General features: G+C 50.1%; 1 protein-coding gene across 1 annotated transcript in view; it reads right to left on the reverse strand.

The window, feature by feature from the left end:
* Positions 1-26,329, reverse strand: part of VASH2 (vasohibin 2) — a 38,157-nt gene that overhangs the window by 2,831 nt on the left and 8,997 nt on the right. The window contains 3 exon segments of the mRNA XM_030499483.1: positions 5,771-5,886; positions 7,951-8,332; positions 17,135-17,209. Of these exon segments, the coding sequence (XP_030355343.1) occupies positions 5,771-5,886; positions 7,951-8,332; positions 17,135-17,209 (573 nt within the window).

Below are 26,329 nucleotides of genomic sequence, written 5' to 3' on the forward strand. Positions count from 1 at the left end.
TGGCCACAGCATGTTGTTGCTCTGAATCTACCCTTTCCTCTGGGCTAGGTCCATGAGAAGGGCTGCAGCCCACCAAACAATCATAGAACAGTTTGGGTTGGAAGGGACCTGCAAAACTCATCCAGTTCCAACCCCCTGCAATGAGCAGGGATGTCTTCACCTAGACCATACTGCCCAGAACCACATCCAGCCTGGCCTGGAACGTCTCCAGGGATGGGGCATCCACCGCCTCTCTGGGCAGCCTGTGCCAGTGTTTCACCACCCTCATTGTGAAGGATTTCTTCCTCACATCCAGCCTGAATCTCCCTCTTTTAGTTTAAACCCATCACCCCTCATCCTGTCACAGCAGGCCCTGCTGAAAAGTCTCTCCCCACCTTTCTTATAGGCCCCTTTTAAGAACTGAAAGGCCACAACAAGGTCTCCCCGGAGCCTTCTCTCCTCCAGGCTGAAGAACCCCAGCTCTCTGAGCCGTTCCTCATGGCAGAGGTGCTCCAGCCCTCTGATCATTTCTGTGTCCCTCCTCTGGACCCTCTCCAGCAGGTCCATGTCGTTCCTGTACTGAGCACTCCAGAGCAGGATGCAGGACTGCAGGTGGGATCTCACGACAGCAGAGCAGAGGGGCAGAATCACCTCCCTTGACCTGCTGGCCGTGATCCGCTGCATCCAGCCCAAGATGTAACTGACTTTCTGGGCTGCAAGTGCACATTGCCCACTCCTATCCAATCTTTCACCAAACAGAAAACACAAGATGAACTCCTTTCAGTCTCCAGGCATCTTACGTTCTGGTGCAGTCCAGCCATTGACTGCAGTAATCACATGTACATGTAGAATGCTGTTAGGTGATTGAAGTATATCAACAACTGAACCAAATGAAACCTGGAGATTGAGCCATCAGTCTCTCCCTCTTTAGCAGGCCATGGAAAAGCTCCTGCAACAAAGTTGTCAAACCAAAACAATCCTGCTGATGTGTCGTCTATGGAAGTGTCTAATCCAGGACCTTACTCCAGGCTCTTAGCTATTTTCACACGAAGCTGGATGTTTGCTTTTCTAAAGAAAGGCATGGTTTAAAATACATTTCTCCTAATAGACTCTACAGCACGTGCACTCCACTGCAGAAACACGGCTTAAAGCCCAAGTGGTACAACGTGAAGCTGGTGATGGCTCCCGTGCTTTCCTTCAGCTCCTCAGACCTGGCTTCCAGCTCATCCTGTCAGCTTCCAAACTCATCGTGCAGCAGATGAGTTTGCACACACAAGGCTGACACTGCTGCAGCCCTAAGAGGGGGAATGTGTAGCTTACATGTGTACACGTATATACATGTGTGTGGCAGAGCCTCAGAAACAGTTCTGAATTCTTTCATTTAATTAGTTATTATTTCTTTTATTTAAGAGCAGAGCTGCTAACATCACATCTCTGTGAGAATTTGCACAGCACCTGAGAGCTGGGGACATTGCTATGGACAACTAATGCACTTCTGCCTAGTCACACACTGAACACAGCCTGGGTTTCTGCCACGTATCCAAGCACCTCTCTCTGAATAACCCCATCACCCTCTTTGCAGTACTGCCCTGCACCCTGTCTTGTGTTTGTAGGTACTTCATAGTAGTGAAGGAGCCCTCTGTGGTCTCTGCCACTGCAGGAAGGGATCACACCTGAAGAAATCACTGTAAGATAGTTTGGATTTTTCCCACTTTATTCCTTCAGAGCAGATGGGATTTGACTAGCCAAAAAAGAAACTATAACCTGCATTCCTCAGAGCTTGTGTAGCAGTCTGAGACCAGCAAGAGATGCACTATGAAGTTTCCAGTGTCCTTTCTTCCTCCCTCTCATTTAGGGATCCTCTTCCCACCCCTTCTCCCTCCCTTTAATTAAAGCCAGAATGTAGTTTTAATTAAAGCACGGCACGCCTGGACGGTTCTACCTTCTCTGATTATCCAAGAGGGACGGGGAGTCACTGCACACCCACGGCAACATGCCCGTTTCCACTCCATGACAACTCTCTAGCTTGTAGCTACAAGCAGACTGTCCTCCTAGAGGTTTTAGGAACAGGCAAGGATCTGCTGGAGCAGAGGCATCGCAGCCCCTGTTCTCCTGGGCTGGCGCATGACCTGATGCCAAACACCTCCTCTGAAGCAAGGGGCCTCTGCTGCACCAGCCCATCCGATCGCACCTCCTGTCTGAAGCGCGGTGACAGTGTGCAGGTGAATAAGCTGTGCACGGCTGCTGGGTACACAGCACTCAGGAGCTGCCTGATTTCACACATCCTAAGGTAATACAGGCCCAGTATATTCCTGCCCCCTTGCGCGTCCTAATAGAATGGACCAACAGATTTTTCCTGTCAACGGCTAAATTAGGCCAAAAGCACACAAGGCCAGTGTTGCTGTGACACTCGTGCATGTGTTAAGCCTCAGTATGAAATTAAAAGGAAATAGATCTGGTGAGCTGACATTTAGGAGCAGAGATTGCTTCAGGCTGCTGCATGATGCTCCCTTCCAAACTCCCAAACTTCCTCTCCCCAAATCCAAGCACTTCTGTTGAGGATGAAACACTGTTCCAGCATAGCCACTTGCAATTTACTGCACCTTCCCGCTTTGGGACTTCAGAGGATGGACAAAGGGACACAGCAAAGCTTCAGACTTGCCAGACAGATTGACACCACCCTATAGCTCTGTATTCATCCTGCCTGGTGGCCAGCCCCAGCAGGGTCACACCAGCTGCGTGCCAAGAGCACATGGACTGTTACATAGCTCAGTCAATGAGCTGCAATTTGACTACACACCAGTCTTATAGACAGGCACCTACTGCTTATTGCATTGCCACCCGTGTCCTGCTACGTACCCTACCTGCCTTGTAGCTGTATCTCCAGGCTAAAAAAGTGGAAGTTACATGGTTGACGCTGTAAAGTCCATTTCTATCCTTAACCTTCAGAAACAATCCAGCAAAGACATCCCAGTTCACCATTCCAGTTCACATATTTTTCACTGGGAGATTTCTCCCAGCAGGCCCGTGTGATTTTACTGTTGACAAACCCCAGGCTGTAATAACAGCTTGTCATCAGCAGGTGAAGCCTCTCAAACGAATGTGTTATTCAGCCCCTGCCAGCTCCCGATAGAGCAAAACACTTCTCTCCCCCTCCCCTGCAAGCTCTGAAAAGCTGTAATTACAGCAAGAGATCCACAAAGAAACAACGCACAATGCTGATAAGCACGGCCATTCTTTAGCTAGGGTTTCAGCCCAAAGCCTAGCAAGCCTAGAAGTCTTTCTCCTCTGTGTGTAACACAAAGGCCTCTCACTGCAACTCGGTTCTGCGACATCTATCAATATGTCGAAGAAAATACCTGATTTCCCTTCTTGTATTTCTCGCCCTGTGTCAACCGCTGTGTGTGCTGGTACGTGCCATTCAGCTCATCCCTGATGAGGGGATGCTGTTTCTCCCTTCAGGTCTCAGAGACCTCCCATTGCAGAAAGCAGCAGATCTCAGTTTTGGAAAGGAAAGGGTTTTATCACCAGGAGGGAGCTCCTTACAGCAGCACACTCCTCTGCAGCATCCCTCCCGCCGGGGCAAAAGGCATAGTCAGCCTTCAGGCCACCAGCACCACTGCACAGAAGCATCATTTTAACATCAGGAACCCAGTTCTTCTCCCTGGCATTGCTTTTCTAACAGAGAACAGCCTCTTGGCTCTGCTCAAGGGCTTGAAAGCTCCTTCACTCCCCTTTTGCTTCTGAATGTACTGGCCAGGTCCATGAGGGGCTGTGCAGGACCCACGGCGCTGTCAATGCAGTCACAAAGCACATGCTGCAGGAGCTCCCACCCGCTCCGAGATGCTCCAATGCCTTCTGCCCAAGCAGAGATGAAGGTCTTGTGTGTGGAGCCTGCTCTCAGTCTCCTGCTCCCCACATCATGTCATAGCTGGATCCTGGATCTTGTATCAGTTATTTTAGGACAGTATATAATTCACTCTAGGTACAGAGTAGCACAGCAGAACCACCAAGCAGGTGACAGGGGCTGAAGCTACTGAAGGCCACCAGCACCTCACTTGTCTTTCTGTTCTGGAAAAGCAAAGCTACCAAGGAGGAATCAGCCACCTCAGCAGCAGCAATCATGAAACCAGCTCAAGGGGTGATCCTCCAAAGCCCAGCGAGACTCTCCTCTCTAGACATACATGATCCACTGCAGCAACTGCAGAAGCACAACCAGAAACCCAAAGACAAAACCATCCCTCAAAGCACATCTAGGAGATGAAGAAGCCAGAAGCAGCCAAGCTCTTTACAACTATAATTATCCATGCACTAAACAAGGAGCTCTCAGTGAAGCCCAAGGTACAGCAGCATGGACTGAGTGTGAATTCACGTGTAAAAATAAAAGCCTGCATTAAATCATCTGATGCCAAAGTATCTTGAAGTTATCTTTAGAAGATTAGTCTAATGTCTTTGTTAGCTGCTTTAAAATAAATAAACAAGTGCTGAGACAGTAGTCTGGGAGCCTATTTAAAAAGCAGCAATCATAAATATGTGACTAATCTGTGTTATGTATAGGCTTTCACAGTTGTCAGCTTCCTGGCATGAAGCAGGACAGCTACAACTCAACTCTTCCACATCTAAGGTATGGGACTCAGAACTGGCAGTGGCTGTAAAAGGCCTGTGATCTGGAAGCACAGTTTTATCCATTTAGAGGTACTGCATGCAGTTGGTCCATCCTTCCCCACACAGTTAAACTATTAGCTGTGGCACACGAGGGAAGTGGTCTGGGGTTTTTTAAGCTGATTAAAATCAAAGAACACAACATAAGTGATGTTTTTGCTTTCACAAGAAGAGAAAAGATCTACTTTTTCACCATCCCTATTAGTCAGACAGCCCCCACAGTGAAAACCAGTCCATCAGAACAGCTCTGTACGAAGGCTCATCACAGAGAATCCCCATTTCTGCCTCAGTGACCGTGACAGCCAGGCACCACACCACCATTAGTAGATCCATCCTCCTGTTTCTAATACTTATGCCTGAACACCCTTAGATGTGATCAATCTGCTTTCCCTCCTGTACAGGTCCCCCAGGCTAGGTTCATTTCTCCAGGAAGTACACAGTAGAAAGGCTGAAAAAGGCAAATCCCACACTTGCACTTTCCCAGCCATGCAAGCCCCGTAGAACTGAACCAAGCAAAGGCCATGGGGGCCTCCACCAACACCGCACAGGGGGGCCGTTGGGCAGCAGTAAGCACAGCAATGCCAGGATGTAGAATCATAAATCAGTTTGGGTTGGAAAGGACCTTAAGATCATCCAGTTCCAGCACCCTGCCATGGGCAGGGACACCTTCCACTAGAGCAGGTTGCTCCAAGCCCCATCCAGCCTGGCCTTGAACACTGCCAGGGATGGGGCAGCCACAGCTTCTCTGGGCACCCTGTGCCAGCGCCTCAGCACCCTCACAGGGAAGAGCTTCTGCCTTAGATCTAACCTGAACTTCCCCTGTTTCAGTTTGAACCCATCACCCCTTGTCCTGTCGCTCCAGTCCCTGATGCACAGTCCCTCTCCAGCATCCTTGTAGCCCCCTTCAGACACTGGGAGCTGCTCTGAGGTCTCCACGCAGCTTCTCTTCCCCAGGCTGAACAGCCCCAATTTCTCACCAGCAGTACCAGCAGCTTCTGGATCCTCTCTGGTGACCAAGACACCTGGTTTTTTCTACACATGCCAATGAGCACAATCAAGTTTTGAACAGCAAAATAATAGGTCATGACCCTCCATTCGTGCCCATCAGTGATGGCAGCGGGATACTCACGACTTGTCTCTCCTGCAGGCCCGTCTCTGAGGGCTGGCTTGCCTTCGGCGCGGGGACAACGACTTACCCCGTGATCTCTCTTTCATTGGAGAATGGGCACTTGAAGGTTTCAGGATCTGCAAGAGATGGGGGAGGGAAGGAAGAAGCATTCAATAAAGGCCATGATTCACTGGAAATAAAAAATAAATATAAAGGGCCTCATACAGTGGCGGGGATGGCACACAAAGAGCCTTCAGTCCCTTGGGGCTCAGTCAAACCCTGCCCAGGTTGAGAGGAACCCAAAGCTGTTAGCATGTGATAGCTGCTCGGCGGCCCCCTGCAAAAATCAGTTGGTGTCACCAGCTCAGTTTCCAGCTAAATACTGAATAAAAAGGTCTCAAACACAGCTTTCTTCAGAGCTGGAGACCACAACGGATAAGAAAAACGGCTTCGAGCCTCAGCTGAAGGGAACTCATGCAGCCAAATCACCCTCTCCAGCTTCCCTCTCCACAGAGGTGATCTTCTCCCAGGCTGGCAGCTGAGCTTCTGTAACAGTGAGACTTTTCACTATGTCTGCAACTTGCCTGCATCCCCCATACCCTGCAGCCTCAGAAGGCCATCAGCACCACACTCACACTCCAGGCTCGTTTTAACACCTGATCCTCCAAAGTCAGCCCCTTCACAATGGAAGCAGCTCAAATGCTGAATTAACTCAAGGCAGGAGTCAGATACAGGGTCTTCAAGAGTTTGCGGTTGTGGTCCTAGTCTTGAGGCACTTACAAGGGCTGGGCCCAGTGTCACAGCTCAGCACACACTATCAATCAAAAGCAAGTACTAAGTTCAGCAAGTCATCTGCCCGTGTGGATTTCTTCAACTAGAGCCTGCCTCAGTTGTTTGCTCTCTAGATGGTACTAAAAGTGCATGAATAGAGAGAAAAAGGGGGAAAAAACCTCCTTCATCATGTCTGTAATTGAGCACATGTGCTTAAGGTGACAGCACGGTACAAGCTGGCCCTCAGGAGAGGTGGCAGCAGGACGTAGGGACGATGCCACTGGCGATGCTCACCGAAAGGTCAGGGCGAGGGGGCCTGGGCCAGAAAGGCAGAGGGCAGCTACGTCAGAGCCATTCCTCAGGAGGGCAGGGGCTGGGAACCCGGAATAACTTGGACACGACGCCGCATACCTCTCCACCAGAGCCAGCCCCATACTTAGCAACACACCTGCTCTGCTCCCGCTGCCAGCAGCGGGCTGGAAAGGCACCAAATCCCCTTGACCATGGCCACAACCAGCTCCTCATCCATGCCAGCATGGTCAGGGACACCCCTCATCCTCAAGGGCAGCCAGTCCCTCTGGAAGCCTGCCCTTTGTCCCTGTCGTTTCCCTCTGGGCTCTTCAGTGTGACCAACCAGCCTGTGAGGGACTCGCTTTCCTCACCCTTCCCATGTAATGTAATGTGATTTAACCGTGGTGGGGGACATCAGGCGGAGCAGCCCATCAGGACGCCCTGCAAGAAGCAACCACCCAACACGGCTGTGCCACAGCACCCCTTGCAGCTCGGGTGTAAAGAGCAGAGATCCCTACCTGCGACCAGGCCACCCACCCCACCAGCCCCAGCCATGGTTCTGGAGCCAGGGAGAAAAGCAAACTGGGCAACACCTTGATGGCCAGGCACGAGCATGGGTTCAAGTGTTTCGGAGGCTGAAGGGGAGATCCTTGAACTAATCAATAACTGTAACAGCTTGAAAATGTGCCAGATCTTGGTGGGAGAATCACTAAGACCCAAGGATGCTGGACAGGGACTCTTCATCAGGGACTGGAGCGACAGGACAAGGGGTGATGGGTTCAAACTGAAACAGGGGAAGTTCAGGTTGGATCTAAGGCAGAAGCTCTTCCCTGTGAGGGTGCTGAGGCGCTGGCACAGGGTGCCCAGAGAAGCTGTGGCTGCCCCATCCCTGGCAGTGTTCAAGGCCAGGTTGGACACAGGGGCTTGGAGCAACCTGCTCTAGTGGAAGGTGTCCCTGCCCATGGCAGGGGGCTGGAACTGGACAAGCTTTTCCAACCCAAACCATTCTGGGATTCTATAAGACAGATCTAAGCAAACCCACAGCCCACCTGATACCACCTTTGTCTCAGGCCAGGGTCAACCTGCTGACACGGAGCAAAACCAATCTGTGCAGGATGGGACAAGGTGCGCAGACCTACCTTCATCCGCATATCCCTGGCAAACTTCTCCAGCTCCTTCCTGACTTCCGTGCGCGTCATTTTGGATACGTTGAGGACCAGCTGTTTCCACTCGATGGGCTGGAAGCTGTGCGGCTCGTGCGGGACGTATAACCCGATTTTCACCTTTTTGACCGAATGCAAGTATTTTTTATAGGAGTCTTCAAACTCAAAGATGAGGTCGCTCAGAGTCCGGTAAGTCAGAGGTTTGTCCATCAGGTCCGATCGCCTGCTCATGCCCAGCGAGCCGTACCGGCCGTTGCAGTAAATCCCGAGCACCACGTGATGAAAATAGTTCCCTGAGAAGTGGGTTTTAAAGCTGATGGGGAATCGTTCCACAGAGGGCTGCCCGTTGGTTAGGTAGCTGGTGCACACCGCGTCAAGGCAACAACAGGACGGAGCACACACAGTTACACCTCTAGACATCTTTAGCAGCTTTTAGCTAAGTGCCAGGGCAAACGCTTTCTTGCAGACACAATTTTATTGTTACTGTGCCCCAGAAACAGCCAATGCTGCCAAAACCCTGCTTGGAGAATAAGATGCAATGGGTCAGGCAGGGAAGGGGCTGACTCTTAACCATGCAAAAGGAAAAAACACAAGTGTTGGGGTCAGCAAGGCAGGAGAGAGACCACCCTCCCCAGATCTGTGGGAACTCACCCGTTTGATCCCAACATCAAAATCCCATGGCCTCAGAAGGGAAGAGTGTTTCCCTTCATTTCATGCTGGAGCTTGGTACAAGTAACCTTATTTTCCCACATCTTCAACCAGCACAAAAGACTCTGAATGTACTCCTACCCAGGGCAAGACAGCCTTTCCATCGCTAACAGGCCCTCAGCATGGCCACTCCTCATACAAGAGTGTTTTTGCATGTTGCCTTTGTAACGTCGTGCTGAGACAAACAAAGTAAAGCTTCCAGGCAGATAATTCATTGCATAAGCACAGGGACATGGTCAGGACCAAGCGCTTTTAAAGAGCAAATCGCTGTCTGGCCTTTCCAAACATGCCACGTGCAGAGGCCGTGGCCAAGCTCCACAACAGTGGAGTAGGTGACCTCAGAGGGGAGCTATGTGTGGGTCTGGGTCATCTCCTTAGGAAGCTGCTGGCCTGTGCCAGGGGGAGGAGAGACCTCAAGCAGGCGGGTTTACAGGCGTCAGTGCTTATGCTGCACGTGGCTCCCTGCTGCTAATCCCCAGCTCCAGGGCACTGTGCTGGCACCAGCCCCTGGGATAGGGGGTGTCCTTCCCCTGCAGCCAAGCGAATGGAGGAGGGATGCTCCAGCTTGGGGTTACTCCAGCCAGAGGTACCTGCTTTAACCCTGGAGGCAGACACGGTCCAAGGCAGCTGGTCAGGTTGGTGCCACTATGAAACGCACTGGCTGGAGGGGCAGCACTGCCCGCATAGCATTGTAGAATGGTTTGGGTTGGAAAGGAAGTTAAGGTCTAGCTCCAACCCCCTGCCATGGGCAGGGACACCTCACACTATATCATATCACCCAAGAGCCCTGAAGAACAGAGCGGGGTCAGTTCCTGCTGGAACTGCAGGAATCAGCATAGACGAGGGTCCTGCTCTGAGGGTCACCCTCTCCTCCTCCCTACCCTGTGCTCAAAGAGATGGTCTTTAACAGCAGCGAAACAAGAGCCACAGCGCAGCTGAGGTGCCCCAAGATGTTAGTGCAGCCAGCCTTCCCCCCCGTCGGCACAGCACGGCTGCCTGACAGCTGCAGGGAAGCTGAGAACACAAAAAGCCTTTGTACCAACACCCTAAAACACAACTTGGGCTTGGTGCTAGTCCTGCCCAGCCTGACCCCCACCTCACCACCAGTGCAGCTCCCCGGGATGCTGACCCACCGCCCGCACCCCACCGTTCACCTCTGCTCTCTACAGGGATGCAGGAAAAGCAGCCAGTGGCTCTCATCTCTAACGCATTTCACCCACCTCACAGTCGTTGCATTTCACATATTCAAACTTTGGGCCTCCAGGTGAACACAAAAACCAACTATAAAGAGATTCATGAGCTGCCCAGAACCTGAGGTCAAGGAGTTAAACCTCTGCACAAAAAAAACCCCAAAAGTGCAAGATAAAAATAATCTTTCAGAACAGCCACAGGGAAGCTTTTCGGCTCAACGTCAAACGTATTTCATTGTGCTCAGTGCTAGATGTCATCAGCTTTAGCAGTCAGGAGAAAATGCATTAGAGGGTATAGGAATGGACAACGCTATGAACCCAGCCCCTGGTGCACCTCAGTATCTATATGACAGCACGTCTGGACAAGCGTGAAGAGCAGAGTGCAGGCCTCCCATGTGCACACAGCTCCTCGCCCAGCCACGGCCACGTGTGCCCCCCTCTGCCCATCTGCTGCCCCACCACACCAAACACAAACACCCTGCAGCAACTGCCCAACCTCAGCCCAGTACAGAACCACAAACTGGTTTGGGCTGAAGGGACCTTAAGTTCCAACCTCCTGCCACGGGCAGGGACACCTCCCACTAGAGCAGGTTGCTCCAAGCCCCTGTGTCCAGCCTGGCCTTGAACACTGCCAGGGATGGGGCAGCCACAGCTTCTCTGGGCACCCTGTGCCAGCGCCTCAGCACCCTCACAGGGAAGAGCTTCTGCCTTAGATCTAACCTGAACTTCCCCTGTTTCAGTTTGAACCCATCACCCCTTGTCCTGTCGCTCCAGGCCCTGATGAAGAGTCCCTCTCCAGCATCCTTGTAGCCCCCTTCAGACACTGGAAGTGGCTCTGAGGTCTCCACGCAGCTTCTCTTTTCCAGGCTGAACAGCCCCAATGTTCTCAGCCTGTCTTTGTATAGGAGGTCTATATCAACTATCTATATCAGCTACACTGACACAGAAGCAGCTCTATTGCCCTCGGTGGTCTTGCTGGATCACTGTTGCACTAGGACTAGCTTCTCCCAGAAAAACTCATGAGAGGAATTTAAGGTTATAAATACACTGCAAGGTCAGAATGGGCCCCAGCACCATTATATCAATTGGAAAACTCAGCCCACAGTCACCCCATTTAAAAGGTCACCTTGCTCCAGGGCTTAAAAGGACCATCCTGCATACATCTAAGTCATGTTACAATAATTTGTGTCCTATAGCCAGATTCTTGCGGAAGCCCATTGTATTTATCATTCTGTGTAACTGAAAAAGCAGTATCTTTTATTAACACCTATGAAGCTTTCAAACATCACCACTATTTTTCTCCCTCATTATGAAAGGGTTTTCTCTCTGCTCCCCGAGTGCCTTTCTATTAAGTCCACACACAAAGCTTTGGTGGCCACCTGCCACACATACACACATCTGCCACGAGGTCTCGGAGAAGTTGCAATTTAATCTCATTAAATACCAAGTAGGAGTAAAAGAATCTTTTGAGGACAGAAATTGCCCACCATCAAATAACCCAGCCACAACCGCTGTGGAAATTAACCTTTAGGGACAGGTTGCTTCTGCTGAGTGACTAGTTAATGAGAGTCCCCACCCGAGATGAAATGCACAGCAAACGGGCTGGAAAGGCATGTCAGATCTTCCTCTCCATCCATGCATCATTATTATTTCTTCTCCCTTCTGCTCTGCCCAAGGAGAGCTGTATTGTGGCAAACAAAAGGCAACGACACAGCAACGCCGCAGCTGTAATCACACTTTTGAGCTGGGGCTGTGACTGCAGGATGGAGAGTCAGGGAGTAAATTACATACCACAATAGAGAAGCAGCGCAGAGCGGGAGAGGGCAAAAGCAGCTGGAACAAAAGCTCGGTGGCCTCCTGATCCTGGGTCTTCATGTACATCAAAGCAGCAGAAAAACAGCACCGAGAGATGCTGATCGCCTTGGAGATCACACAAGAGCGACACCAATCTTCTGGCCAGCCAGCTCTTGCCCCAGTATCCCTCCTCTTCCCTCACATCCAGGAAACGCACAAGGACGATACCTGGAGCTCCATCAGGGTCTCCCAGGAACGGGCTGGTACAGCATGTCCCCATCCCTTGCAGATTCCCAAACCCTGCCCACCCTGAGCTCTTCTGCAGCCTCATCCTAGTCCTTCAGCCCCAATTTCTCCCGCCCCACAGAGACACTGACACATGCCAACCACGGCTGTGTGTATTAGGCAATGAATTCTGCTCTCTTAACACCAGGAGGCTGATTTTGAAAGACACAGGTTCAGGTCAAAGGACTGTGAGAAGAATTGGGCCCAAAACATGCAACATGTTTGGGGGTGGCAGGCTATTGGGTAAACCAGTATGGCTCTATTAACAAGAAGGCTTTCTTGAGCACACCAGTACTGCTGACAGCCTGCAGAAAGAGACAGACTTCCCAAGCCAGCATGCAGCTCCTACAGATCTGCAAGTGGACATAAGCATCCTCTGAGCCACAGGTTGAACTTCTCATAGTTGCCTTCAGCACCCAGCCCCATGCATAACCTAGCTTGGATACTTGGGAGACATTCAGATCCCAGATGCAAATACAAGCAAGAGTTGGAGATTTAAATCTGATCTAAGGCAGAAGCTCTTCCCTGTGAGGGTGCTGAGGCGCTGGCACAGGGTGCCCAGAGAAGCTGTGGCTGCCCCATCCCTGGCAGTGTTCAAGGCCAGGTTGGACACAGGGGCTTGGAGCAACCTGCTCTAGTGGAAGGTGTCCCTGCCTGTGGCAGAGGGGTTGGAAGATCTTAAGGTCCTTTCAAACCCAAACCTTTCTGTGAGCCTATGATCTGAAGGGGGTTTCTTTAAATCTGCACACTCACACAATGACTCGACCAACGCCCTTCTGTGGTTTGGGGTTGTTTGGTTTTTTTCCTCCTCCATCTCATGGTGAGCTCTAAAATCAAAAAGATCCCACAAAGAAGTCCCAGAATCTCCCCCCCAGTGCACACCTTTCCCTGCACAGGTGCCCCCACTGCAGAGCACAGAGCAGTTCCCAGCCAGAAGAGAGACTTGAAGCCCTTCACCTTGTTTATTTGCCAGCAGCAACTTTTAGAACAAGTGTTCTCTCCTGCCTTTGTTTGGTCTTATTAATAAATACTCAGAGGAGGATCTCTCCATGTGGCAGCTGTGTGGCTCCGGGCTTCAAACAGTTCTGGCAATAGGTCTTAGCAGCTGACAGCACCCACTGAACAGCATCTGGCTCCCCATGGCTACTGAGCTCAGGTAACTTGCCACCAGCAGCTTTCCCACCACCGCCAGGATCCGCAGCAGCTGAACAGGAGGCGAGGGACACGCTGCAAGGACCTCAGCCCATCTGTGCCTACACCAGCTTCAACAGTTTAGCTGGGGGAAAGAAACCTGGTGCCTTGGCCAAGCTGACGGGCAGCAAGGGGTGTGCTAGCACTGGTGAGGAGAGCCATACCTGCAGCACCAACAGGGACCCAGACCCGCAGAGACCCCCAGGGGCAGGGGACATGGGCAGACCCTCCTCCTCAGAGCCCCGTAGGAGGAAAGCCCAAAGGTAAGACAGTGCACCAAGGCCCTGCAGAGCCCGCAGCAGCTTGAAACGCACCAGCTCTTCCCAGCTTACCAGAGGGGCTGTAGATATTCATCAGGACTCGCCTTGGCAGCATTGCAGTCAAACGGGTGGCTCGAGCTGTGGACAAGCCTGCAAGAGGCACAGGGGCACGGTGGGGATCATCAGCATCCTGTGGTGACTGCAAGAAACTCTCCTCTTTGCTGAAAACACCAGTGCTGAGCCCAGGGAGGTACCTGCTAGGCAGGAGGAGCAGGATGGACCCAGCTCTCCAGTGGTGATAAACATCATCCACTGATTAAACGCGCAGAAGGGATAGTGCAGAACCTATTAAATAACTTCTCCCTCCTGAGGCACTTCTCTTCCTCATTTAATGATATTGTCGGACAGGGGGAGGTCTAATACACTCCACTACCTCATATGAACTGGGAGAAGCATGCTGAAGGCAACAGGAGTGGGTTGCGTTCACCCCACACAGCCATGCTCTGTGAAACTCCCTAAGGATGGATGCGCTGTGCCGCTTCCCTCTTCCCCTCTGCTATTTTGCTCTCCCCGTTTTAATGAAGTGAATAGAGCATGGATAAAATTCCCTTGGCACGTTTTGGTTTACTGTTCCCTTTCCTGAGCACAAGTCTTTTGGATCCTTGCTCAGAAAGAATGGGCTGAACGCACCATTACTCAGCTGATTTACAACTGAACTGGGAAATGCCCTAGGGAGTACAGCAGGAGCATTGCCTCGGGTTAGGCACTGACAGCAGACACACATCAAGCCAGTTCAGACAGCTACACAGAGCAGAGCAGCCGTGCAGGCTGCTGCAAAATAACACTGGAAGATCTGTACCAGCTTTCAGTCATCTCATTCAGCTGCTTCCTTGGTGTGTGCAGACAGGGTGCTGCAGGTATTTTAAGTCACTGCCCTATAAAAATGCTTCGAGATCTCGTGCAAAGGCAATTATGCAAAACTTAATTCTGCACCAAGAGGGATTACAGAGGCGTTTTATAAGAAGTCACATAGTAAAAGGCAATTGCACGAGCCAGCGAGCAGCTCAATTAAAATGACATCTTGCTAAGCTGCTCTGCACCAGTCAGCCTGTGAATGAAGGCTCACACCAAGGGTCTGCTGTAGTGGGCTGTGCTCTTTCCAGTATCCAAGCAACACAGCAAAGCCTGCCAGCACACAGATTACAAGCAGCACCTTATTTCCAGAGAGGGAGAAGGGAACCAGAGGTTAACACACATACACACAGGGGTGCTCAGCTCAGGGGTGTGTGAAGACATTGGTTTGACACTCAGGAGATGGTAAGCGCATCTCTCATCCGGCACTGCCTGACCTTGGGAAGCAAGTCGCAGTGCTGGCCTCACCGTGCCCATGTCCAGAGGGCAATGTTGAAGATCAGGATCTCACAGCTTGAGAAAAATCAGTGAACTTCCTCACGGGCTGTTACAAAGATGCCTTCCAAAAAGCTGGATGGGAACATCAGGATGTTCTGTGCAGGCTTCATACCAGCCACTTCCAAGGCACAGGTATTCAGAAGGCACACCCAGTCACCACTGCTACACTCTGTGTACCCAAACCTCAAGCAAAATACTTAGGTTTTATACTGCATGGGTCTTTTAAACTTTTACACATCTGTTACTGGACCAGCACCCCAGCAGACAGTCCCTGTTCTCACACAGGAGCCAGTAGAAGTCACAGGAAGACAGGCAGGGAAGGGTACAGGACAGGTCTAAGCCTTCTCAAGTTAAGAAACAAACCAACCACCTTTTTTTTTTTTTACAAGTAGCACCTAGAGACAGATTCATCCAAAATCCTGAAAGTCTCAAGAAACTCCAGATGACACCAAAGAGCATAAACCATAACTTTCCACTCTTGTTCTTCCCCTCAAAAAGAAAATGAACAAAAGTCAGGTTTGAGTCAAGCTGAAAAAATCCCTCTTTCCAAATGGAAATAAAACAGTCAAAACTTTTAGATCAGCAAGAATGCTTTCACCTGGACACCACTCATCACCCTCTGCTCATGTGGTATGTGGAATAACCAGTCCATTGCTAGGAACACACCGGCACTGCGCTCAGAGCAGCATCGACTCTACCCAGGGATTATTTCCTCCATCCCTTCCATCCCCAGGTAGTTTGGGAAACAGCCCTGACACAAGTGTGAGCACAACACATCCACTGACACCGTTTCTGTTTCTGGGAGAGCATTGGTTGAAGTCTCTTGCTGAGACAAGCCCCAGGACTCACACCCCTGTAGCTGCATGCAGACCCTGCCAGCGTGCGCAGGGAAGCCCTGTCAGCCAAAGCCACCTTCCAAACTCAAACCTGAAGCTTATCCCTGGTGTACTGGGGAGCTGAGCACAGGCACAAGCAGCACCCAGTGCACCCCACAGACCTCCTAGTGCAGCAGGGACCACATCCAGCCCCAAGTCTCAGGCAGGATGCTCTTGCTTAGCCCATGTCCCCTTCCCACCCCACAGCAGCCACCCCTTCTCATGAACTGTCCCTGGCAGTGTTCAAGGCCAGGCTGGACAGAGCTTTGGGTGACATGGTCTAGTGTGAGGTGTCCCTGCCCCATGGCAGGGGGTTAGAACTGGATGATCTTAAGGTCCTTTCCCACCCAGACCATTCTGTGGTTCTGTGATTGAATCCATGCTGGGCACTACCTGCGAGGCTCTGCCAGGTCCTTCACCCACGAGAGGGGGCAGCAGCAGCAAGCAAAATGCCACAGGGACATGCCAGAAGCTGGTTTGCTTTGGGGTTTATTTTGGGCTGGTTTTTGGTTTAAATCAAACTGAATCAGTTGTGGTAAGACGTATCCAGCATACAATTATTCCTGTAACCCTGCCTTGCCCTCCTCCAGAGCTTTAGGATGATGCAGGTTGATTTATCAGTGCCAGCACAAGTAGGTCAGGAAGCAAGTCAGTCTCTAAATGAAAATATTCTTGGGTTTTTTTCCTGAGACTGAATAGGAAGCAAGCATTATGTTAAGGTAAAGCTTAAATGTTTAACTGAATGGCCTTAAACTAGAAGAGGATAGATTTAGATTAGATCTAAGGCAGAAGCTCTCCCCTGTGAGGGTGCTGAGGCGCTGGCACAGGGTGCCCAGAGAAGCTGTGGCTGCCCCATCCCTGGCAGTGTTCAAGGCCAGGTTGGACACAGGGGCTTGGAGCAACCTGCTCTAGTGTGAGGTGTCCCTGCCCGTGGCAGGGGGTTGGAACTGGATGAGCTTAAGGTCCTTTCCAACCCAAACCATTCTGTGATAATACACATATGTTTCTGCACAAAGCACAGGGCTGAGAGACAAAAACTAACATGACTTTGCTGTGTAAACACTAGACAAACAGGATAGGACCTGTGTACCTCACGTATTACCAAGCTCCAACAATAACCAGCAGAGAAACACTAACAAAGAAAATAGGGATTGTGTGGACAGATACTTATCTGGGCACCTTGGGTCAGCTCCTGCCGTCACACAGATTACCAGGGCAGGAGGCCAGGTTGGCACAGCCACAGCATGACACTTGTGAGCTGGGCACAGGGCATCCAAGCTCCTACCAACAGGCCCAGCCAATTTGGCCACTTGTTGATCAGCACCACGGCAGTTCCCCAAGCTGCTGGCACTCACCTTTGGCTTGCAACCATCTCAAACACCATCTGGGAAGGAAATACATTAAACAGCACTGCAGTGGGAAAAGTCACAGGTATGTGAAAGGATACATCCCCAGGATAACTGCTTCAAGGCATTTGATAGGTAAAGACTCCCTGGTCATTTCTTTTGCTGTCTCCATTAACCTAGGACAGAAACAAAAACAGTTTTCAGTCCTTCCAGTTAGAGCAGTTGACAGGAATCAAAGGGTCCTCTCGTACACTGAGAGCCAGGTTCTTATCTCAGCAAGCGCTGGTGAACTCGATTCTCCTCTTCAGCAACTTGCCAGAGCCCTGTTGACTTCTGTAGGGTGATTGAAGAAAAGAAATATTAAAAGAAAGGGGTGTTTGGCATCCCAGTGCCTTGTGGCTCCTGAAGATGGGTTGGAGGAACGCAGTCCCCTCTGCCTCTCCCAGCTACTCCATGAGCATCACTGCAGACTGTGACACAAAGCCCTGCTGAGCTACTACACAAGCCCAGGATCTTGGAAATTCACAAGGTTTAGTTACAATCCAGACTCTACCTTTGGAGTAGAGTTATGTGACAGGGACAACACTGTGACAAGAAACAACCTAATCTCAGGTCAGCTGAGAAAGCTGTCATGCCAGAGTAACAACCAAGAGGTATCCTATCCCCTTCCACAAGGGCATCCTGATCCTGAAATCCTGGAGAGTATTAAAAAAATACTGGAAGGAGGCTTAAAAAATATTCAATCACACACACACACAACAAACAAAGCAGCTAAAAATCAAAGCTAAGGACGACTTCTATTTTGAAGTCTTCTCTATCCATATCTTTTCCCTGAGAAGAGCTTTGTAAACAGATCCATACTCTAAGGAAACATCACATTAAATTATAAAAATATTTGTATTAGATAAAATGATGGAAATATGCATCCAAACCCATTAAAGTCTGTTTTTCCCACTTTCCAATTTACCCACCTCATGCATTTTAAACCCCGCACACAGTGCAGATGGCAGCACAGCTTTCACTGCTATTACAGCCTGTCACAGCCATTCCGTGTCCCATTTTTCCAAGTTGGAAATTATCTTTTCATTTGTAAACAACTGCCTTTACACGCTGCCTGCAGCACAGGAGACACACGGCAGCTAGCCTGCCCCCTCCACACTCCCAACCAGCCACAGAAACCCCGCTCGGGAGCACGGAGCAGCTCCAGAGAGGGTGCACAAAGGGGGCCCTTCACCCCCCACAGCAGCTCTCAGTGCTGGTTACAGCAGTTGCCACTGCAAAGCCCTGTCTTCGTCCAGAGAAGTATTACATGTGGATGACTGAAGAGTCCCTCTCCAGCATCCTTGTAGCCCCCTTCAGACACTGGGAGCTGCTCTGAGGTCTCCACGCAGCTTCTCTTCTCCAGGCTGAACAGCCCCAATGTTCTCAGCCTGGCTCCATACGGGAGGTGCTGCAGCCCCTGAGCATCCTCGTGGCCTCCTCTGGACTTGCTCCAACAGCCCCATGTCCTTCTTATGCTGAGGACACCAGCACTGCACACAGTGCTGCAAGTGGGGTCTCACCAGAGCAGAGCAGAGGGGCAGGATCACCTCCTTCAACCTGCTGCTCACGCTGCTTTTGATGCAGCCCAGGTAGACTTCAACAGGGGAAGTTCAGGTTAGATCTAAGGCAGAAGCTCTTCCCTGTGAGGGTGCTGAGGCGCTGGCACAGGGTGCCCAGAGAAGCTGTGGCTGCCCCATCCCTGGCAGTGTTCCAGGCCAGGTTGGACACAGGGGCTTGGAGCAACCTGCTCTAGTGTGAGGTGTCCCTGCTCGTGGCAGGGGGTTGGAACTGGATGATGTTAAGGTCCTTTCCACCCCTAATTATTCTATGATTCCAAGGTGGATGGGAGGCATCCATGAAGAAGACAATCCATTGAATTCCCTGACGCCATGATTATTAATGTGCATCAGAAGCAGGAAAAAGATCAAGCTGTAAAGCTATTTAGCTTCAAGATATTTAGTGTGGTGGTAACCTTGGACCTGGTTAACGTGGTCCATGGGTCCTCCTTGTACCTCCTCTACATGTCCTCTCTACACTGGCCCTGCTGCCAGCCAGCAGGCAAAGACAGTCACCGCACTGGAGCTGCCTCAGCACCATGTGCAGCACCAGGTCTCCTAACACTTGCTTTTACAAGCTCATTGCTGTCCTCATTTCAAGGTATTGTCAGCATGGAGATAACACTAAAGGCTCCACAGCCTGGAAAGAGATCTTCAAAGTAACTGGTCTAAATGACTGGTCAAATTACTAGTGACTTATCTGTCACAGCAAAGGAGGCTGAGGGGAGACCTTATCACTCTCTACAAGTACCTGAAAGGAGGTGGTAGCAAGGTGAACGTCTGTCTCCCAAGTAACAAGCAGTAAGATGAAAGGAAATGGCCTCAAGTTGTGCCAGGGGAGGTTTAGACTGGCTATAAGGAGAAATTCCTTCACTGAAAGGGTTGTCAGGCACTGGAACAGGCTGCCCAGGGAAGTGGTTGAGCCACCGTGCCTGGAGGTATTTAAAAGACAAATAGATGTGGCACTTAGGGACATGGTTTCATGGTGGAATTGCCAGTGTTAGGTTTATGGTTGGACTCTCTGATCGTGAGGGTCTTTTCCAAAATAAGTGATTCTAAGATTCTATTGAAATACTAAATTGTGTTTAACACACACAAGCCACATACACGCTCGTTCTGAAGCAAAGCTCTCCATGTAGGATGCCACATGGTTAAATTTAACAGGAAAGGCATTTTACTTGCTTAAGAATCATGCATGGGTACCATGGCTGGCCCTTCTGAGGCTAGCAGCAGCCCCCCCTTCCCTTCACATAGCATCCCAGGATAGCCAGGCTCGGAAGGGATCCCGGGAAGCCTTCCTGTCCCACCTCCTGCTCAAAGCAGCCACCCAGGACCCGGCAGCTCAGAGACAGCCACAGCCTCAGGACCACAACAGTGACAAGGGTCTGTGCAAGGGGAGCATCGGTCAGGAGGCAGCACCAGTGCTCAGCAAACGGGCGTCCCTCTGCACCCACAGGGCAGGTCACACTCTCCCACATCCATCCCAGAGCCCTGGGGAACACTCTGCAAACGGTTTGCTTTTTCTCTCTGTTGCCAGCACAGACCACAGGGAGACCCAGTTCAACAGCCACCAAGAGCTTTTATTCCACTTTTAACAAGCTTGAGATGAAGCACGGCCTTAAACCCCATGTCTGCACTGGAAGCAGAGCCTTTGGAGAATCCCCAAACCACTGCTCAGCCCAAGGTAGCATAAGCCAAATCTAAACCACTCCTCACAGATAATTTTCCAACCTACTTTTAACCGGTTTCACAAAGGCTTGGGAACCCACCAGTTAATCCATCCTGTACTTAACCTTGCATCTAAGAAGGTCCCCTAACATTTAAACTAAATCTTTCCTTTTTTGCTATTTAAATCAGAAGCTATTTCTGCTACCCACAGTGGGCTCTGAGACCATTTATTACCTCTCGTCTTGCAACAGACACTTTTATCTGCAACAGGCTGGAGTCTACTCTCTCCTCTGTAAACATGAGATTCGTTGTGTTTAATCCCTCCCTCTCTTACCCCAAATCTTCCCCCTCAGGGTCATGTTTTTTAGCCCTTGGGCAATGTTTGTTCCTTTCCTTTTGAACTCTCCAACCGACCCTCATTTCACAGTCCTCCAGCTAAGCCACCACACCACAAACAGACCAATTTCTTCTGAATCCAACATTCAGGATGATTTTGTGACCAACCCAGTGTGCTGTTGGCTTTTTCCCTGTTGACCCACACTGAATATTTTGGGGGTTTAGGGGTTTTTTGGTTGAGTTTTTTTTAAGATCAGCTCCTTCTTTGTAAAACTAGCCTTTCATTCTCCAGCTGGCTATTCCCTAAACCTTCCTCTGCATTTGCCCTTACTAATTTACCTCCTGTTTGTTCAAGCCCAGCTCTCTCTTACCCTTCAAGATCACTCTGAATCCCAATTCCACCTTGCAAAGTCACCTAGTCCAGCCTGGGCCACAGAGCACATCTATTAGCAAACAATTAGTCTTGTCCATACCATTAATGAAGAAACATTGACCTGGGACAGAGATTGCACACCTCGACTGGCAAACTCTGCTAGGCAAGAGCAAGCTATTGCTTAAGTACCACCTTCTAAGCGCTGCTTTCCACCTTACGTCCTTATGTTCAAGAGTTTTATTGAGACTCAAGGACCCTGCCTTACCTGGAGGCTGCCAAAAGCCATCCTAAAGCAAAGAGTTACCACCTCCAATTCTCCCTGGATTGACAAAAGCTCTTATACCCTCACAGAAGGAAAATACCAGGAAAAAATGGTGCCAAATGAAATTCACATTGCCTATCACTTCGACTGAAACTGCAGATGAACTCAGAGAGTCCCTAGTCTTATCTTTTCCCTTTTGTATCTTTGCCTTCCCCAGTCTCCAACAAGAGCACCCATCCTCCCCACAGTCTCTAACAGATGTATTAATGGTTCGGAAGTTGCTTGTCAGTTCTCGAGGTGATACAGCACAGATGACAGAGCATCCAGCTCACCTGAAAATAAATCCTTACAAATGCTCTTTGACTTGTCCTTTCCCTGCTTTGGTTCACTCCTACCTCTCTGACTCAGCTGTTAATCATGACCAGAAGGTCTGCACGGTTAAACTTGTGAATGAAGACTGAAGGGGAAGACAGAGAAGAATTAAAAACCAGCATCAAGTTTGAGCAGGGATTGTTTCTGGGATTTTCCTTCAATCTTTCCAGTTACCCGAAAAGATTCCATGTATATGGCTAATGCAGTACTTTGTCAGATGAGATTGGGTAGCTGGGAACTAGCCTGAAGTCCCCCTTCTCCACAGACCCCAGTGAGCATGGGGCAGCCCAGCTCTTCCAGTAACTGAAGGGAGGCTGCTGCAGGCACAAATAAGCATCTCACAGCTTTCCTTTTTGTGGCATTTACACCACTACCCGAAGTCTGCCAGGCAGAGCTCTACTGCACACCATGGTGAACACTTCTGCCTCCAACAAATGTAGCTGCATGCTCCTCCTAAACCTTGGCAGATGGTGATATTTTGTTGTCCATTGACTCACTTATTCAACAGGTATTTCAGTGTTTTCAGGAGCCCACCTGGATTTCTTGCTTTCTGCAGTAAGAGGGGGAGCCCAGGAGTTGGTTTTGCCTCTCTAGGATGTTTTCTGTTTGAAGTGGCAGCATCTGCAGATGTCTCGTGAGAACCATAATTCCTTCTGCCCCCAGATTTTTCACTAGGGCACCCGATTTCACATACAGGTCAGAAAGAGCCTCAAACCTTTTTAAGCATGCCCAAACTAGAGGATCTCACCCGCTGGCACCCATCACACCGGAGTCACTTCAGAGATGACCAGGAGAGGCTGCCCATTATCTTCACCAGAAAGGCTTTGTCTACAGACTTCAATAAAATTACTATTAGTGAGATCCTCTAGCACGTTTTCAACAAACTTCTGCTTCCCCAGACCCCTGTACTCGCATGAGGTCCATGAAATCCCCCTCTCCCAAGTTTTTCTAAGACTCCTGGCAGTTTATTCTTCCCAATGGAGGCAAGAGAGAAGTGAAAAGGCACCAAGAGGAGATGAAATAGGATAGCAGCTACTGCTCTTGTGATTCTTCTCAAAACCAGATTGTTTCAGTGTTAAAAGCACTTCTCCCACACACTGAACGTAGCGCCATACCCGTTACGTTCTCCCTCTGTGTGAGAGAGCAGCAGATGTCCAAATGCTTTCTGCAGTCTATTGTCTGGAAATGGTACGAGCCCATTTTTCTTTACAGCCCCATCAGGGTTCCTTAATAACATGGTGTGTTGAAAACAGGATTATTTTCTGTTCCCCCTTCACTGTTATTTGGTTGCATCGTTCCCACGTGACTGCTTCTATCACACTCTTTTATTACAATTGATTACCCTTTATATCTGCAGTCACTGAATGTCTCTCCATCTTCACAGAGCAGCTTCCAAGCTGTATGACAGCTCCTCAAAGCCCCCCAAAGCTACCCAAACATCAGGTTTTGCTTCGGTCAGAGGTCCCACTGATCAGCTGGCATGTAACTGGGGCGAGCAGCACAACACTGCATCTATCTACACCCTCCCCAGGTACTCTGTGGGGGACAAAGATATTTGTTCCTCGTGGTTCATGCCTGCATGCTAGAACAGAAGCTGGCTTATCACTCCTTGTAAAGCCAGTAATAAAAGCTTGTTGGTATTGAATTCACACACACCAGTGAAATACATTTTTTTTTCCCTCTTAAAGCTCTTACATGATCTAAGCTTGGAAGTTTTACAGAATGCCCATTTCAGTTAAAGGCACCATTTCTTTATCAAGCTACTTGCACTGTAATACAGGTTTTGTCAGCAGAATCCTGTATGTGAAAAGGAAAACCAGCCCTGTCAGGGTCTGAAACACTCACATGTGGAGCTGAACTCCACAGGGTGCCCTTTACCTACCTACTGCAAAAGGGCACATCACTAAGCCTCTGGGAAGGACACCGTCCTGGGTCAGGATACCTGTATACTCTATTAGCAAAGCACTCCTGTGGTGGATGTAGCTACATCTGTAAATCTGGGGTTTGTGCAAGCACAGCAAACCCAGCCAAGGTTAGACACAGACACGTTTTCAGACACAGTTTGCCAGTACAGCAGGAACACCACACACGGTTTGCAGGATCCCATCTCTACCACCCCGACTCACACTGCTACAACCAACACAAGCCTCGCGCTTTCAAAAGCGAGTCTAGACAAATCCACAGGGTGTCTGGCAGACGAGGAGCAGGTTGATAGCTACAGTGACTTCTTCTTGAGACAGATTGTAAATACTGAATTAAAGCAAGCCCATGTCTCTTAACATTCTAAGTTCCTATAGATAACTTAAGCTCTTCCTTCTAAGCGCAGCCAAGCATTTTGCTTTTCTTATGCATCGCTGCAATGCTGACAGTAAATCTCTAATATCCAGACCTCACTCCATAATAGAAAAACTCATTAATATGCCCCAGCTGCTTTAAGACACTTTTGCATGAATTTTATGAATATTCAATTTCCATCTAGTGCTCAGTTTCTTTGTGTCTGGCCACTGCTCTCTTGAAGAGAGGCTGCCAAAGATCCTGCAATACTTTCATTAGCTTTGAGCTGTCCTATTATGAAATAAGCAATATGTTTGATATCAATAAATCACAGCTCTGGGAACAGGCTCAGCTTGAAGAGCAACTGGAGGTGCTCAGCATCTTGCCTGATTAACTTGCAAATACAAACTGTTGTCTTGCAGCAAGCAAGGGCCTTTTCACGCCACAGAAAGCTGCTCAGAGCAGTGCTTGTCACATCGCACAAGGCGCCTGTTGTCACCACGCTGGAAGCAGATTCCTTACAAAGTGGAACACCCCTCCCAGAAAAACGCGCTTGCAGGTGTGGATGATTTTCAGCTCTGATGAAAACTGGCCTGCAGCAGGGGAACAAATCACCAAGGACAACTGCAAGAGAAGATATGCTCAGCTGGAATGAACACGAGCCACACAGCACAGTGAAGAAATAACGGTGCCTCAGAGGGGTCTTTCTTGCTCTCTACAACTCGCCCGACAGGAGGTTGTAGTAGGTGGGGTCGGTCTCTGCTCCCAAGGAACAAGGATGGACAAGAGGAAATGGCCTCAGGCTGCCCCGGGCAGGTTTAGATGGAGATGAGGAACAATTCCTTCCCCAGAGGGTGCTCAGGCATTGGAACAGGCTGCCCAGGGCAGGGCTGGAGTCACCGTCCCTGCAAGTGTTCACCACACCGTGTAGCCGAGGCCTCAGTGCCATGGGTCAGTGGTGGCCTTGGCACTGCTGGGGAATGGTGGACTGGATGAGCTTAAAGGGTCTTTTCCAACCCAGTTGATTCTATGATTGCCCTCAGGGACACCTCAACCTTAACAAGGCAATTCAACGTGTTATTCCCCCTTTCTTAAAGCTGGGCAAACGCTCAAGCCACACTGCAGTACAACAGGATCTGGCAGCTAAGATGCTCCTAACAGCTCGCTGCTCCTAGCACTTGTCCATCAGGTTCAAGGAGCAAAGCAGCACGTGTCTTAGGACATATCACTGTGGCAAGTCCAACATATACCAGATACAGGAGTAAGACCATTTCCCAAGGGTACACTCCTTAACTCTGCAGAACTCCTGCCACCCACATACCAAGACACTCACAGAAGTCCTAACAGCAACAGGACAAGGAGAGAAGTCAGACATGAGTCCCAAGCAAACGCTGAGGCAGCAGGCAGAGGAAACAGCACCACTTAGGAGAGGATCTAAAGCCACGGGTACATCTGGCAGCTGTGAGCACTATACTGGTTCCCTTCCAGGAAAGAGTGCTGTCCTCGTAAGCCAGGCTTTCATCCAGCCCAGGAGGACACTGACCTTTCAAGTGGTGAGTGCTGAGCACAATTCATGTTTCATCTTCCACCTCCTTGCAAAAAAGTAATGGGACAAATGTTAAAATGAGTGACAAGCCTGGAAATTGGTTTAAGCTTCTGTAAACCCATCTATCATTTAAGGCACAAGATTTCTTGTAGACTAGTTCCACCAGTGCAGTGAACGTGACACAGAGAAAGGAAGTGGGAAAGATAGCTGCCAGCAAGGTGAAAACCTGAAGCACAGAGCTGGGCTGGGAACTGGAATTTACAGCGAGGGACCATTAGATTAATGACAGACAGTGGGGGAGAGCTGGATACACGCTGGAGGGAAGGGATGGGATCCACAGGGACCTTGACACGCTTGAGAGGTGGCCAATGCCAACCTCATGAAGTCAACAAGGCCAAGCGCAAGGTCCTGCACCTGGGTCGGGGCAATCCCAAGCACACACGCACAGTGGGCAGAGACTGGATTGAGAGCAGCCTGAGGAAAGGACTTGGGGGTGTTGGTTGATGAAAAGCTCAACACGACCCAGCAGTGTGCGTTGAGCCCAGAACCACCATGTGCTGGGCTGCATTCAACAGCAGCGTGAGCAGCAGGTCGAGGGAGGGGATTTTCCCCTCTACTCTGCTCCGGTGAGACCCCACTTGCCAGCACTGTGTGCAGTGCTGGTGTCCTCAGCGTAAGAAGGACATGGGAGCTGTTGGAGCGAGGCCAGGGAGGACATGGAGCTGTGAGGGGCGGGAGCAGTCTGCTCGGAGCCAGGCTGAGAGAGCTGTGCTGGGGCACCTGGAGAAGAGAAGGCTCCTGAAGGGGAGACCTTAGAGCAGCTCCAGTGCCTAAAGGGGCTCCAGGAAAACCTGGAGAGGGGCTTGG

The sequence above is a fragment of the Strigops habroptila genome, chromosome 10 (assembly GCF_004027225.2).
Source record: "Strigops habroptila isolate Jane chromosome 10, bStrHab1.2.pri, whole genome shotgun sequence".
Classification (NCBI taxonomy): domain Eukaryota; kingdom Metazoa; phylum Chordata; class Aves; order Psittaciformes; family Psittacidae; genus Strigops; species Strigops habroptila.